The sequence below is a fragment of the Etheostoma spectabile genome, unplaced genomic scaffold (genome assembly GCF_008692095.1).
Source record: "Etheostoma spectabile isolate EspeVRDwgs_2016 unplaced genomic scaffold, UIUC_Espe_1.0 scaffold00019573, whole genome shotgun sequence".
NCBI classification, from domain to species: Eukaryota; Metazoa; Chordata; class Actinopteri; order Perciformes; family Percidae; genus Etheostoma; species Etheostoma spectabile.
Genome location: NW_022605027.1, coordinates 39,614 through 56,016, shown reverse-complemented (window position 1 = coordinate 56,016; position 16,403 = coordinate 39,614). Strand labels below are relative to the sequence as shown.

The 16,403-nt window shown below is 40.5% G+C and overlaps 2 protein-coding genes and 1 long non-coding RNA gene across 3 annotated transcripts in view; 2 read left to right on the top strand and 1 right to left on the bottom strand.

The window, feature by feature from the left end:
* The window catches only part of LOC116684753 (condensin-2 complex subunit D3-like), a 35,123-nt gene extending 30,229 nt beyond the window's left edge, over positions 1-4,894 (bottom strand). Inside the window, 5 exon segments of the mRNA XM_032510187.1 lie at positions 742-814; positions 1,288-1,312; positions 1,315-1,420; positions 2,662-2,892; positions 4,569-4,894. Of these exon segments, the coding sequence (XP_032366078.1) occupies positions 742-814; positions 1,288-1,312; positions 1,315-1,420; positions 2,662-2,892; positions 4,569-4,733 (600 nt within the window). The 5' untranslated portion in view covers positions 4,734-4,894.
* A 1,709-nt stretch (positions 4,895-6,603) lies between these two features.
* Positions 6,604-14,084, top strand: LOC116684752 (tropomyosin A-like). Its single transcript, XM_032510186.1, has 2 exons — positions 6,604-6,762; positions 12,693-14,084. Exons 1-2 carry the CDS (start codon positions 6,700-6,702, stop codon positions 14,076-14,078), a joined length of 1,449 nt encoding a protein of 482 aa, XP_032366077.1. The 5' UTR covers positions 6,604-6,699; the 3' UTR covers positions 14,079-14,084.
* Positions 14,085-14,641: 557 nt separating this feature from the next.
* LOC116684751 (uncharacterized) lies at positions 14,642-15,648 on the top strand. The gene is made up of 2 exons (XR_004330837.1): positions 14,642-15,239; positions 15,389-15,648. It is a non-coding gene; the product is annotated as an uncharacterized LOC116684751 (long non-coding RNA).
* The last annotated feature ends 755 nt before the right edge of the window (positions 15,649-16,403 follow it).

Here is a 16,403-nt window from a genome sequence, read left to right as displayed (position 1 = left end):
TCTGGAGATTATCAAAAGATTTTGGCCCATAATGCAGGGCCTAGTGTCAGAAAGCTGGGTCTGCGTCAGAGGTCATGGGTGTTTCAGCAGGACAATGACCCAAAACATACCTCAAAAAGCACCCAAAAATGGTTGGAGACAAAGCGCTGGAGAATTCTGAAGTGGCCATCAATTAGTCCGGATCTAAATCCCATAGAACATCTATGGAGAGATCTCAGAATTGCTGTTGCGAGAAGGCACCCTTCAAATCTGAGAGACCTGGAGCAGTTTTCAGAAGAAGAGTGGTCCAAAACTCCAGTTGAGAGGTGTAGGAAGCTTGTTGATGGTTATAGGAAGAGATTGGTTTCAGTTATTTTCTCCAACGGGTGTGTAACCAAATATTAAGTTGAGGGTGCCAACAATTTTGTCCAACCTAATTTTTGAGTTTTGTGTAAAATGATGTCAAATTTGCCTTTTTTCTTCTGCTTTTTTGTGCTGTTCCAATGCACTTATAGGTAATAAACATGTGTATACCAAAACATTTGTCATTGCAACACTTTTCTGGAAAGGTTCCAGGGGTGCCAATGATTTCGTCCATGACTGTACATAGCACACATCAAACTGTGACCTGCAAAGACTTCTGTAAATAGCCATGGATGGGACTGCTATCGTAGCTTTAAGAGATAAGCAGTTGACACAGACTCTCGGAACTTTACACAAACAGGAAGTGCATCACTGCTGAGTGTTTGCAGGAGGATTTACCTGGAAGCAGATATGCTGCAGGAGGATATGCAGGAAAGGCAGCGCCAGGTCTTTCAGCTCATCTACAAGATGACTGTAATCACAAACACATAAATCACGTCCAAAGTCTTATATTGCTTGTAACATTGTCTACAGTTAAATGGCTAGAAACATATCCAAATACATAACAAACATGAGATCCTGATGTGAAGGGATCCTTCCATCAACAGAAATAAAGGAATTATTAGGAGATGGAGTTGCTTAATTAATATTGTAAGCCAGTTCTCATCTAGTGCCACATTGTTTTGCCCTTTTCCTTGAAGTCCTGTGACTTTAGTTGCTACAGGGGGTTGTAACCCCCTTTGTAAATTATAGACTGTGGTTTAGACCTTCTCTATCTGTAAAGTGGCTTGAGATACTGTACCTCGTTATGATTTGATACTATAAAAACAAATTGAATTCAATTCAATTTTCAACATCTTCACTTGGTTCCAATTTCAGCAACATTGCTATGCACCACATTAAAATATTCACAGCTAAGTCTAGTTGATCAAAACAGATGTTCACCAAACAAAATGGATGGCCTGGTCCGGGTGGAAAGGATGGCTTGGCTGGGTACGAGGAGGGAGGGCTTCCCCTGTTTGCCTTTATTCATCATCAGGATCACGTAGAGAAGCTGGTAGAAAACCCTTCGCAGAGACTGGACAACAGAAACACCGGATTAGAAATACCCCTGTTTTGGCAGGCATTAACACTAATAATATCTTTCTTCTGAACCTGTCTTATGAGATCCTTTTGAATACTTTTATCAAAGGAAAGCAGCTTGCTAAAGATCTGCATACTTACATACATCATACATCATACTTCAGACTGAGCTTCTGAAGTGAGACATGAGAGGAGAGGTCAGACGTGAGAGGATGGGAAGGATGTTGGATGACACAAAGAGAAAGAAGAAATAATGAATGATTTCTTTGTGGAAATTGGGCTTTGCAGCAGTAAATACTCATAAGATACAGGACATATAAAACAAAAAATCTTGTTACATCCTAGACCATTTCAAGTGGAGGGGCCAGTCTGGGGCCACATGCGACTTTAGGGCTACCAAATAAATTAAATAAAAGTGTAACATACTACCAACCCTCCATAGGTTGGGTTCTACAAAAGACTAACAATACACATTTAATAATATATTCATTCAATGTTGACCGACATTTTATTCATCACTGCACATGAATAATACTCTTTGGTGATAAAGATGGGGTTAGAAATGTATGTATGTATACACATGAAAATATATATATATATATATATCCACAATTAGGAGGCTAAAGAATTGAGGCTTGTATAGCAATGGAGACAACCTTTAAAATGCTTATATTTTGCACATTTTCAGGTTCATAATTGTATTTAGAGGTTATATCAGAATATGTTGACATGGTTTAATTTTCAAAAAACATCATATTTTGTTGTACTACTGACAGTACCTAGGTAAGGACTACTAGCCAGTCAGGAGCAGAGTATGAGGGCCCTGACAGTACCTAGGTAAGGACTACTAGCCAGTCAGGAGCAGAGTATGAGGGCCCTGACAGTACCTAGGTAAGGACTACTAGCCAGTCAGGAGCAGAGTATGAGGGCCCTGACAGTACCTAGGTAAGGACTACTAGCCAGTCAGGAGCAGAGTATGAAGGCGTGCCATGCTAGCAGGCAGGCGAGCATTATAACCTTTGTCTCTGAAGTAAAGGCTGGACTACAGTAGAGCTGTTTGGATGGTGAGCCCCCTTGGGGGGGGGGGACTTTTGGCTTTTTCACTCTGTAAACCTATAACATGCACAAAAAAGATATATAACACAATAAAGGAAAGGGAAAAAGCCAAAAAGCATAATATGAGCACTTTAAAATTAAAGGAGCAGTTACCCCCCTTCCTCCCCTCCTATGGTTTACCTGCAGCTCGTCCTCCATGTTGTTCCTTTCTATCAGGATGCGGTTCTTGTCCCGGCTCAGCTCATCCACCTGCGAGCGTAGTTCTATCAGCTCCTGCTGGTAGAGGTGAGCCACGCGGGACGGCTCGCCCTGCTTCTGCCGCAGCGCCACCAGCTCCACCTCCAGCACCTTGTTCTGCTGCTCCAGGTGGCGCACTTTATCAATGAAGACGGCGAAGCGGTCGTTCAGGCCCTACGCAACGGGACAGACACGTATTAATCATCACCCATCCTCCATAGAGGTGGAATGAGACAGGCAGGAAACCACTGGATTCACTTCACCTTTAACCCTTGTGTTGTTTACCCGTCAAAATCAACACTTTTGTTGATGCTTTTAATCGTTTTTAAGTTTTTCTTACGTTTTTGTCCCTTTTTTCCACACTTTTGACGTGTTTTTTCAGTATTTGTCTTTTTTTTTATGTTTTCACCTAATACTAACTTATTAACTTTAATTTTACAGTTTTTTTTGAATTTATGGTCAATAAACCTCATTTATAGGAATTTATACCTAATGATTGAGTTAGAAAAGCAGAAAATAAGAATTATTGAGACTAAAATTAAAGGAATGGATGTTGATGGATAATCACAGACTGGAATATGTCAACTTTTACTCAATACTATTTCAAAACCACTTCAATTTGTTTTTCAAATGCTATAAAACTGAATAAAACACCTCAAAATTAATGAAAGTAGAGATTTGTACTTGCCAAAGACCGTTGTGGAATCAATCATGTTATTTTGGGGAATTAAAAAAATAACTGTACAACTAAAGTAAAGGAGTTAGTGTTACGTAGTGTTGAAACCGTTAAAAAAAAGTGACATTCAAAAAAGTGTTGAAAAAAGGGGCAAAAACGTGATAAAAAAGTTTTAAAAAATTGATAAAAAGCATCAACAAATGTGCTGATTTTCAATTTTTTTACAGGAAGAACACACAAGGGTTAAACTGGCACACAGAGAACAAAACCTCTTCTCAACACATTTTCTGCAATCCAAAATGCAAAATCCAATTTTTTAATGCACTGACCACGGTTTTCTGCATAAGACAAAACAACCTGACATAAAGTCCCATGTTTGCCATTTCAAAACGCTGCCATTCAAAATGACACTACATGAGCTGATTGGCCAGTGTACTGTATGTGCCACCTGGCCAAACACCTCAATGGTTAACTGTTACCTCTTAAATTAGGAAGGAAGCACTATGAAAAGAGTTCAAAATAATAAATGTTTTAATAGCATGTGTGTGTATCTGCAAATATATCTGTGCATGTGAACAAGCTGAAGAATTTTCTAGAATTGTTTTTACAAACTATTTTAGTATTATAGCAAAGCATACTGAAGATGAGAGTGTGTAGTTGGTTGGTAAACTCTGGTAATGTTAATGAAGTGTGTGCTATTTGGTATATTTGATTTTAATAATAATATATGTAGTTTGGGTTGCAGTGCTTCATTTTGCAGGATATATGAGGTATTTTGCAGTTTGTGTGTGTGGTTTTGTGAATTATTGAAGTATTTTGATAAAACGAGCCTATGTTTGCAAAATTATGTTTTAGCAATTGGCAAAAAAAACCTGCAATATAGTACTAAAACGTGTCTGGAGGATATGATCTTTGAGTGGTAGAAGGGCCAGGCCACCTTTTGCAAGATTTGTAAAACAATTGTTGCTTACATCATAGTAAAAACAATTACAATGACATTAGTTAAGGGCTTCATAAAAGTCTGAATGAGTTATTTTCATCTAAACTGATTTAGTCCAAGGACACCTGAACGAGTGTGAAGTGAATCAGTCAGAAATTGTGCACCGGATTATCTGGGAGGAGTGTTATAAAAGTTAATTTTTTTAGGAAATTAGTTTCAGCCCGTCACACATACCTGCAGCTGCTCCTTCTCGTTAGTTCTAATAACTTTGAATTCATTGTTGACCACGGAGGTCTGGGTCAAGTCAAGGGAGTCACTGGGTACCGGAGAGTAAGAGGTGGAGCGGCCGATCCGTCTGTACAGGCTCAGGGAGGACCCGCAGTTGCGGGAGCCAGCCATGGCCCGGAGCCCCGGGGAGCCCGGTGAGAGGCGCTGCCCATGCGGGAGGAGGCCACGGGGAACTTGGGAGAATCCCCGAAAATCTTCCGGTAGGACGACGAGGTGTAACGGTCTCCGTGACTCATCTTTGCTGAAGTCAGAAATAAAACTAAGGAGCTTAAAGAGCTTTGCAGGAGTTTATAGACTGACGGCTGCAGGTGGAGCGAACCATGCGTAACGTTACGCACGACGGTACACGACTGTGTCACATTTGTGCAGTTGAGAAAAATGTTGAATGGTATGGTAAGTCAAAGTGATGAAAGCAAACACTCAAGTAGGCCAAAATATTTGTAAACACCCATGCAGGCCTAGTTATTTGTGTTAAAGATGCCATACATTCCTAGAGATCATATGCGTGCGTAAAGCGATGGAACCGTCCAACGAGGACATCCCCACTAAACATGGAACTCCCAATTAGTACTGCACTGTGATGCTGTGAGTCTGTTAGACATGGAGACATGATCATAATATGTCTTTGTTGCTTTAGTTGATTGTTTGTTGAATAAGACAGCTGAAATGACAATTATGAATGGAAACCTGAGTCAAAATCCCAGACTTTCATATTGCATGCTTCTTTACATGGAAAGCAAAACAGGCTATAATGGGATATGGACCTGGCTATAACTCTATGGATTTTAAGTAAATGCACAACTATCTGTGTTTATACACTAATTTTTGTAGGTGAGACATGGAAAAGCAGTTTTAGAAAAGATGAAAATATATTTGTGCCCACCAGGAATACAGGTTGGAGTGGTTTAGTGATTTGAGTTATTTGTATGTGCAGTGGTCTAACCCACGTAAACACCAAGTGAAACGACATTTTCCACACTAGAAACATGATATAACTGTAAAATCATACTGTTTTAGCTATAAAATGGAAGAATCATCATGCATGATATTTCAATAACCGCTTCATACGCGCTTCACGATGACGGACATTTACGCAACAATCTATGTCTAAAATAACACCTAATCTAAAATAACACCTTTTGGGAAACCATCCATGATATATAGTGAAATATTAAAGTTGTGGGAAGTTTATATGGCTTAAACTGTATGTTACATACTTCCGTCCCCCATGCTGTTTCATTCGTCCCGTCCAGGAGGGACAGATGAACCATTACGCACGGCCCACCTTTGCTGTAATAACTCCTGAACGGTTTTGTTCAAATCCGAAAATGCAACTGGGTTTGACAGATGACAGGTGTAGGTTGCTAGTGACAAAATATCAGCTTTCAATGTGATACGACAGCTTTGTAAATTATGTTTAATAAAAAGTGTTTCAACGGTTTCTAACATGCAACATGGGAAATTATCCCCAGCCATGGAGCAGGTGAGTATGGAGTAAATGTAAATCATTGGCTACAGTGTTGCATGTAGTCAAAGTCAAGATCATGTTTATTGTTTTACAATCATCTATATCAACATTTTATGTCGATGCACTTCTATATATTATTATTATTATTATTATTATTATTATTTTATTTTTATTGTGATAAATGCACATCTTAAATAATAGGTAGTGGCTGAGTGCACATGGTGAGTGGAGTTAGAGAAAATGATGGCCCAACTGATGCATACTTGTGTGTACTGCTCATATTTTTCCTTTCCATATTTTGTAAAGTGGTCTTTCTGCCATATTTTAGGAATCATCAGAAATTATTACATTTATACTGTATATTCAATCATAAAAAAACTGGTGTCCCATAGCAACAATAGAATGAAAGATAGAATGGAATAGAATCAATAACCATAGGGACTAAAAAAAAAAAAAATACATGTTGTTGTTGTCATGACAACCCACTGAATACTAGACCCAACTTGAGTTCTGACACACATTCACTCAAACAGCAGTTTGTATCAGAGACAGTCTGACTTTGACAATCCAACGGTGCACATTGCAACGAGAGAAAAACCACTGGAAAACATGGAATTCAACACCAGAGAGAATCAACCAATCGATTTCTACCTCAGTTACCTTGAAGAACAGGTGGGTCAATGACGGGACGCCTACATTTTCTGTCCGATCGTAGTTTCTTGAGCTTAAAAGTTCAAAATGTCATAATAATTCACCATGTTTTAGTAAAATCAGTCCCCTCCATGAAACCATATGTTAATTTAAAAAATAATTTGGAATTACGTATGTTTTATGTGCTTAAAGCAGAGATCTTCAACAGGGGGTCCGGGACCCCTAATATTGTATTGACATGAATCCAACATATATGATTAGTAGAGAAAAAAAACATTGGTCATAAGCACACTGGCTTATAGGTAAGTTAGTCACTAAGATCCACAGATATTAACATTAAAACGTGATTTAGAAAATCATGTTTCAACAAATCAACAATTCTTATTTTAATAGCTTAGTATTCTATGCCAAAATGTATTTATAAAGGCTTCAGGCCATTCCACATGTTATTGTAGACCCAGTTTAATATGCAACTTAATTTTTACACAATGTAATACATTATTTTGCAATGGGGGTCCCTGCTCTGTCTCACTTTCTGTTAAGGGGTTCTTGGCTTAACCCTTGTGTTGTCCTCGGGTCAAACTGGCCCGTTTCAATGTGTTTTATATCAGAAATATGGATTTCTTTCAACCAAATTGCCCCAAAATAACATGGATGATTCCATACGTTGTTCATTAATGATTACTTTCATTGAATTATTTGAGTGTTTGATTTAATCTTATAGCATTTTAATTATTTTTAATGTTTTCTAAACAGTATCCGGACTAAACTTTGACATATACCCATCTGTAATCCACTCAACATCCTCTGATCTTAACTATTAGCCAAAATAATTCATAATTTCTGCCTTTTGAACTAAAAACTTAAGTGTAATTTGATATAAATGAGCATTGTTGACTATGAATTCCAAGAATAAGTGTAACATCTATCATTAAACCAGCTCAGGTTTTTAAAAAATGCACCAAAACCATGGAAAAAGTGACAAATAAATCAGAAAAAGTGACAAAAAGATGGGAAAAGAACAAAAAAAAAAATATTTTCAATTTTGAACTGGAAGGACAAGTTCACAGTTATCGGAAAGACAACACAAGGGTTAAAAAACAATGAAGACCCCTGGCTTAAAGGGTTAAAATGTCATGTGGTGCGACCGTCCGACCATAACTGTTGGTTTTTAAACATCTTTAAAATTATTCTAAATCTTCCTAAATTTATTTTTTCTCCCTTTTGGCATATTTTCTAATGTGTTTTGTAATCCCATATGAAATTTCAGATGTGTTGAACAGATATTTCCCCCATAGCATGCAAACAAATATTGTCCGAACCTGTCTCTTTTATGAAATATCATGTGGCGCGACCATCAAGAAATTCCTATTTCGGGACTTTTATTTTGAATTCCACTGAGAGACAGGAATCTGCATCATTCACCAGTTAGCAGAGAGCACATGGAAGAAGCAAGCAGGTCTGTAACCCTCTCTCCTTTTTTTTAGAAGTAATGTTTGTAAGTGCTGGTATGCAGTTTCCATATTTGGATGTCATGCGGTATGACCTCAAAAAGAAAAAAAATAAAGTAGTGTTATTTATAAATGTATATTTTGGTAATATACTTCAAGGTGACCTTATGTGAGAAACTAGCTAGTTTTGTGGCACAGGCTAATGCTAGCCCTAGAAATCTTGACAGAATGTAAAAATATCATGTGGTGCAACTATTGTAGATTACTTCCAATGATTAATATTTTATTTATTTATTTTTATTTTACCTTTATTTAACCAGAAAGAAAAACTCATTGAGATTAAAAATCTCTTTTCCAAGAGTGTCCTGGCCAGGATAAGCAGCAGCACAAACAACAAGGTTGCAGACATATAACAAAAAACATATATCATGAACATAAAACATAAAACACTTTATGCTGTTAATAAATAGTAAGTAACAAGGTCATAAAATATCTAAATTTCAACAATAGTGAATAACAACAAGGATCGTCAGAATAATCAATCATAACATCTACAGCCAGATTTACAGATATACTGTACAAATTTACATTTTTGTGTTATTTTCATGATTTTTACAAACAATTGATTAATTTTTAAAATATGTAGAGCAGACTTTATCTATTTATCTAGTTTTATCTAGATTCTTTTTAGCATTTTAGGGAGAAAGGGCTTAATGAAGTATACTGAGAAAAATACATACAAAATAAGTGACGACATGTCTTTTTACCAACATAACTTTGTTTTTAATATTTAATTTATTTAGTTTTTAACAGATGCCACTGTCAAGCAAAGATAAGTCTGCGCGCCACAGGGAGCGTGTCAATTCACACCCTGCAGCAAGAGCAGCGTACCTTGCCAGGAGAAGAGAAAGGTTTGTTCTCAAATGTGGAAAAACAATGAATTGATATGAAACATTAAATTGATTAAATTAAAAGTAATACTATTTATTTTCTGTGTAGGTAATACATTTTTTTTTACATTACATTAAAACAAAAGTGGATAGTAGGCCTATGCCATAGATTTATAAATGATACTGTTTGTTTCAGCTATCAGAGAAGAAAGCAACAGGGAAAGATGCATTATGTTAAATCAAGTGAACTGCAAGACAGAGAGAGAAAGAAGCAGAGAGAGAAATGGAGGGCTGCAACCAGGGCTTACACGCACAGAAAAAATATGGCAAACCCAGTATTAGACCTCACACCGCCATCTATGGAGGAGACACTTCCACCAGTTCTCCTTAACATAGTTGTAGTTCCAGAGCCAGCAGAAAACGTAGTTCCAGAGCAAAACGTAATTCCATTGGACCCAATAGTGAATGATGATTTTAATCCACCAGTGGTGTCCACGCCAGTGAAAGATGAGAAAAGGAAAACTTCAAATCAGAAACGCTGCACAAGACTGCAGAGGGAGAAGAGCGCGCTTAAAAAACAAGTGTTGTATCTGAGGAAAAAGCTAATAGAAATGAGAAAACAAAGGAGTGAGAGGATGTTTATAGCAAGGCAAAAGCAAGGTCCAAGTGGAAAGGTCAAGCAAAAGGGACAAGAGAAATTGTTTACAGAGAGAAGGCAAGCTGTTATACAGTTTTTGACCAGAGATGAAAACTGTTTTCTTTTACCAGGGAAAAAGGATACTATCACAAAAAATAAACTGAAAGCACAAAGAAGAGTTTTAACAAAGCCTCTTACTGAGCTTCATACACAGTATCAGACAGAGGTAGAACAGCATCTATCCATGTCTTATAGACAGTTCACTCGAAACCGGCCCTTTTACATCACAGAGCCAAAGACCAGGGACAGGGATACATGTGCGTGTTCAGAGCATGAGAACATTTGGCTGTTGGTGAACAAACTGGCAAAGAGAGGGCTGCTGAAGACCACTAGTATCTCAGAGTTAGTGGGAATAATTGTGACACTAAAATAAAGCATGCATGGATCGAGTTTGTCCCAAGTGCTGCTTTGAAGAGATTGACATGCCTAACACAGAAAACGGCGATACTGTCTCTTGGGAACAATGGGAGAGAGTTACAACTACAAATGGAGAGAAAACATTTGCCAATGTAGCAAAGCAGACACACACAGGGACACTAGACGAATTAAAGGAGCTGTTCCGACAGAAACTAGAGGCTTTAGCCATTCATCAGTTTAACTGGCTCCAACAGGCCGAACAGTTCCGATACATCAAGCAAAATCTCAATGAATTTGAGGCAGTCCTCCATACTGACTTTTCGGAAAATTATGCGTGCAAATTGAGCACCGAAATTCAGGCGTATCATTTTGGTGGAAGCAGGAAACAAGCCACAATACATACTGGTGTGCTGTACACCGTGGATGGCAACCAGTCGTATGCAACGCTCTCCGACAACCTCACACATGATGAGCGGGCCGTCTGGGCACATCTGGAGCCCATACTAAAAGAGCTACGGGAAACCCACCCAAACGTTACGGCACTGCATGTGATAAGTGATGGACCGGTCACGCAGTACAGAAATAAAGCAAATTTCTACTTCTCAGTACAGTGCCATTCCTCTGTGGCTTCAAATACGTGACGTGGAATTACTCCGAAAGATCCCACGGAAAAGGCGCGCCAGACGGCATTGGTGGTGCTGTGAAGAGGGAGGCTGACCGCCATGTCCTCCATGGAGGCGAACTTCAGACTCCTGAGGATGTGTTCAAGATTCTGGTTGAGAAGTCTGGCTCTAGCGTGAAACACTACTGGATAAGCACAGACAATATAAAGAAATATGATGAATTAATTCCGGACAAACTGATGACTGTGAAGGGCACCCTCAAGATCCATCAATTTCTTTCCTCACAACCTGCTCAAATAACCCACTGCGAGGTTTCATGCTTCTGCACCCATTCAGAGATGAAAACATGCCTCTGCTATCAGCCTAGTAAGGTCGACCTGCAAGACACCACATGCCTTACATCAAAGCCAGAGCAGGAGAGTCTTCAAGACTTAGATGGCAAATTTGTAATTGTGACCTATGATGAACTGCCATATGTAGGCCAAGTCCTAGAAGTTGTGGGAGAAGAGGTCAAAGTTAATGCCATGCATCAGTCAGGGGATAAAAATGTATTCATGTGGCCACAGACCGTTGATGCCATCTTTTACTTTAGGCATGATATCCAGGCAATAATATCAGAGCCTGAGCCAGCAACCTCTCGCTTCTCCAAGTTGAGAAAGGAAGATTGGGAAAAGTTCCAAAGCAGCTGGGGGTTAAACAGGAACATGATCAATAACAGTTTTATGTTTTCTAGTGTTCTGCTTATATCCTTGCTCCTTGAACCTTTTGGGTCCTAAGTTCACAAGTGAAGTTCATAAGATGGTTGTGATTTTTAAAATGGCATATTAGAAAAATGAATATGACAATGTTGTGATATGATATGAAATGAAATGAAATGAAATAGGAAGGCGACTGAAATTCCAAAGCAGCTGGGGTTAAGCAGGAACATGATTAATAGAATCAATAGGACCAGTTTAACGTTTTCTACTGTTGTGTTGATATTCTTGTTTCTTGAACCCTTTGGGTCATAAGTTCACGAGTGAAGTTCAGAAGGTGGCTGTGATTTTAAAAAATGGCATAATATTAGATAATATGACAATTTGTGAAATTAAATGAAATGGGGGGGGGGGATGTTGCCCCCACTGAATATGTTCCATTGTAGCAGTTTGTGATTTATGACAATGTAAAGTACAGTTGAAATTAAATGGAAATGAAGCATTGTTGTGAAAAAGGCCTAAACGTTATGGTCATTGAAATGATATAAAAAAATGAAAATGTAATCAAAATGTTTTGAATGAAGGAAACTGGAATAAAACATGATTTCACTAAATATTTAGCATGCAATTTATTGGAATTGCAAAATAAAAGGTATTTTTAATGCCAACCTAATATGAGGACTTCCTGTCATTTGATGCGACCATGCATCATGTGGTGCGACCAGTAATAGCTGTAATTTTCAGTAAATAGAAATGTAGTATATGAATTCATTGACTGAAATTGACTGAAACATTGTATACTTGGATAAAATGTATTCTTTGGATATTTTTATTCGTTTCATACATATTACAGGAAAAAGTAGTACGCTAATGTCATACAAGAAGGTGACTGTTGTATTGGAAAACAACAGAAAATATAAATAATAATAAAAAATCTAAATTAATGCCAACATTTTGATTTTATACACTTCATATTACTCAGAACTTGAGTGAATATTCCCATCATGATTCTAAGAATTTATTTAATTTAAGGTTTTTCACAGTCGCACCACATTACATTTTTTATGGTCATGGCCAATTCATGTGCGTGAAAAAATACTAAGATCACTTAATAAACATGTTAAACATAGATTCATGCATAACTGACACTGTGTATGTTCGAAAAAATACAATAGAAACTATTGTTTATTATATTTTAAAATTTGCCTCTTGAAAATCCTTATACGTCATTGACCCAGGTACGGTTGGAGCTGAAGGACGGCGAGGCGACACTCACCCAATGTGAATCTGAGGGAAGAGTTCACCTAATCATCCGGGAGGACCTGCTGGCCGATCTCCTCAATCAGCTCCAACTCCAGAGAGAGGGCAGCGGTTGGGGCCATGAGAAAGAGCTGATGCAGAAGGAGATAGGTGAGTTAAAAGTTCTTTTGGCTGAACGTGTCCCCTCCCCACCCAGGGAAACAGAGCATCTGAGATCCCAACTGGTCAAAACCAGCAACAGGCTGCGAAAAGCCCAAAAAGATCTGGACCTGCAGTACTTCATTGCTGAAGACCTGAAGGTTGAATTGGAGCAGGTGAAGGGAGAGAAGGAGGCCCTGAAAAAGGAAGTTGAGAGTCAAAAGATGGAGCTTTGTAAGGAGAGACAGAAGCTCACGGTAAGTAAAACCAACGTGGAGTTAGAGTTGGGGAGCTTTCTGGAGATGGAGCGGGCTCAAGTTCAGGAGCTGAAGGATAAGTTGAGAAAGATGGAGGAAGCTCTCCAAGAACAGGGGAAGGAGGCAAAGAAGATACGTGAAAGATCCCAGTCTTCCCGTACAGCCCGGCTGGATGAGGCTCTGGCTGAGCGTGTCCCCTCCCCACCCAGGGAAACGGAGCATCTGACATCCCAGCTGGAAAAAGCCCAAAAAGACCTGGACCTGCAGACCTTCACTACTGAAGCCCTGAAAGTCGATTTAAAGCACATGAAAGGAGAGATGCAGGCCCTTCTAAATATTGTGGCGAGGCAGAAGTTGAAGCGTCGAAAAGAGAGGCAGATCCTCACGGTAAGTAAGACTGCCAACGTGATGTTGGAGAGCCATCTGGAGATGGAGAGGGATCGAGCTCAGGAGCTGATGGATAAATTGAGTAAGGTGGAGGAAGATCTCCTAAAACAGGACGAGGAGGCCAAGGAGATTATGGAAAGATCCCAGGCTTCCCATAGAGCCCAGCTGGAGAGACAGGACACAAACAACAAGACCCTCATGGCTGCTCTTGAGGAAAAGTATGATCAGCTGGAGAGTGAGCGTGTCCTATGGCAGCAGGAGAAAACCACCCTGCTAGAGGAGAGCGACAAATCAAGAGCCTCCTATGTGGATCAGAATGAGGAGCAGAGCTTTGTGAGTGACTGCCTCCTCGCAGCTCTGAAGAACACTGAGCAGCAGCTGGAGAGTGATCTCAACCAGTGGAAGGAGGACAAGACATCCCTCCTTCAGGCCACAGAAAGCCTGAAGCTGACTCAGCTGGAAAAAGAGCAGGAGTGGGAGAGGACTGAGAGCACCTTGAGGTCCCAGCTGGTAGATCTTCAGAGCCAGATAATGGAAAAGCCAAAGAAGAAGAAGTGGTACAAAAAGCTTCTACCTGGCTGAGGAAGAGATGTATTTGTACTGGTATAGTATCTGTCTGTGTGTCTGTTTGTCTGTCGGTCTGTCTTTGTGTCTGTCGGTCTGTCTGTTGGTCTGTCTGTCTGTTGGTCTGTCTGTGTGTCTGTTGATCTGTGTGTGTGTATGTGTGTGGGTCTGTCTGTGTCTGTGCGTGCGTGCGTGCATGTGTGTGTCTGTCTGTCTGTCTGTGTGTGTGTGTGTGTGTGTCTGTGTGTGTCTCTGTCTGTCTGCGTGTGTGGGTATGTGTGTGTCTTTGTCTGTCTGTCTGTCTCTGTGTGTGTGGGTATCTGTCTGTCTGTGTGTCTGTGTGTATTTGTGTGTCTGTGTCTGTCTTTATGTGCGTGTGGGTATCTGTCTGTGTGTGTGTGTGTGTGTGTGTCTGTCTGTCTGTCTTTATGTGTGTGTGCGTGTGTGCATGTGTGTGCATGTGTCTGTCTGTCTGTCTGTCTGTCTGTGTGTGTGTGTGTGTGTGTGTGTGTGTGTGTGTGTCTGTCTGTCTGTCTCTGTGTGTGTTTGGGTGTGTGCATGCGTGCGGGTCTGTCTGTGTGTGTGTGTGTGTGTGTGTGTGTGTGTGTGTGTGTGTGTGTGTGTGTGTGTGCGCGTTTGCTCGCAGGGCGTGTGATGCGTCAGTGCAGTAGTGTTGGAGTAGTAGAGCTTGTAGTCAGTGCGTGCTACATGCTACATGCTACATGCTGTATGTTGCTTCTGCTCGCCACTCTCTGCTTCCAGCTACTGCCACCGGACAGCCCTTTGTTTTCAGGGCTGAAAGAGGAGCCGAGTGTGTGTCGCCTCCTCTGCCGGTACATAGCCTCTCACACTGCCAAGACCTGGTACACGCCTCCCCGTGGCACACATGGGAACTGGTCCCTTGTGGTTCCAGGCTAAGTTGTACAGGATCTCGGAGCAGCAGTGGGCCCCAGAGACGTGGCATGCAGGCGCATCGGTGAGTAGAAACGCCCTGATGCCCGTCAACCACTGCCCCAGCTATGGACAAATAGCCCCAGCTATGGGTAAATAGTGAAGACCCCAACAGATGTTGGTGTGAGAACCACCACAACGCCTGGGAAGGAGGAACACGGCACCCCCACAGCCACGTGGGTTAAATCGGGAGGGTACAGCGGCTAAGGGAGAAAACCCTGTGGAAATGTGAGAAAATTGCAATTTATTCTTCACAATCATATAATAACTATTGCATATACACAAACACTAGCTCTAAAAACGATGTCCTGTTTGTTGGTGTGCCGGCCCTGGGCCTGTCCTACATGGGTACTGTGGTTTGTCTTGTTAACTTGCAGGTGTAGCAGAGGCGATGATGAGATGACTGTGATCACCTGGCCGGTCCTCCCAGACTGTTTAACCCCCGCCTGCCCGAGACCAGGAGGCTGCATTCTACCGATGGCGCACCAACATGTTTTCTCTCTGTTAACTACTGACAACATGCACCTCACATTCTCCATCACATCCATCCACCAACATTCATCACTGATACTGACAATCACACCTCATCGTGCTCTTGTTTGCATCATTATTTAATAAATGTCACTTATTATTGTCACGTTGCTGTGCATCTTCCTCTTTTATTGTGGCCTGTGAGCCGGTTTTCACAAGTTGGGGGCTTGTTTGCCTTAAGTATAAAACCAGGACCTTGTTTGTGGTTTTCTTTATTTAATCCTAGTTAGTTGCTGTTGAGACAATTTGGTTTAGTTGAGCTGGTCTATTGTTGTTTAAATGTTAAGTTGCACTACAGTCATGTGTAATATAGTTTGATGTGTAAATGAGGGAAACGCAAACGCTCATTTGCATCCTAAACCCCAAAATATAAAATGGCTCAAATTATTTATGTTTATTATAATATACTAAATATAGTTTTTTTTTGAAATGCTTGCTACTAACCTAGCTCTGGGGAATAATTCCCCGGGGTCCTTATGTCCTTTTCGCCCAGCATGTCTCCTTGGATCAGGGAGGCTCCAAAATCATGTTAGCAGCTGTCGCCGTGGTCCCGGTACACGTCCTGCGATGCCATGTTACGTCCTGCTACGCTGTGCTGTGCCCTGCCACGTCCTGCTGGGCCTTGTAATGCCCACAGTGCCCTGCTATGCCATGAACTACTACAAAGAACTACTACAAACTACTATTTTTGTGGCTGTTGTTGCCACTCTTCAATCTAACCCCAATCGGTCGTCAGGCACCGCCTACCAAAAGCCTGGGTCTGGGTCTGGGTCTGGGTCTGTCCGAGGTTTCTTCCTAAAAGGAAGTTTTTCCTCACCACTGTCGCACTGTTGCTTGCTCTGGAGGAAACTCCTAAAACTG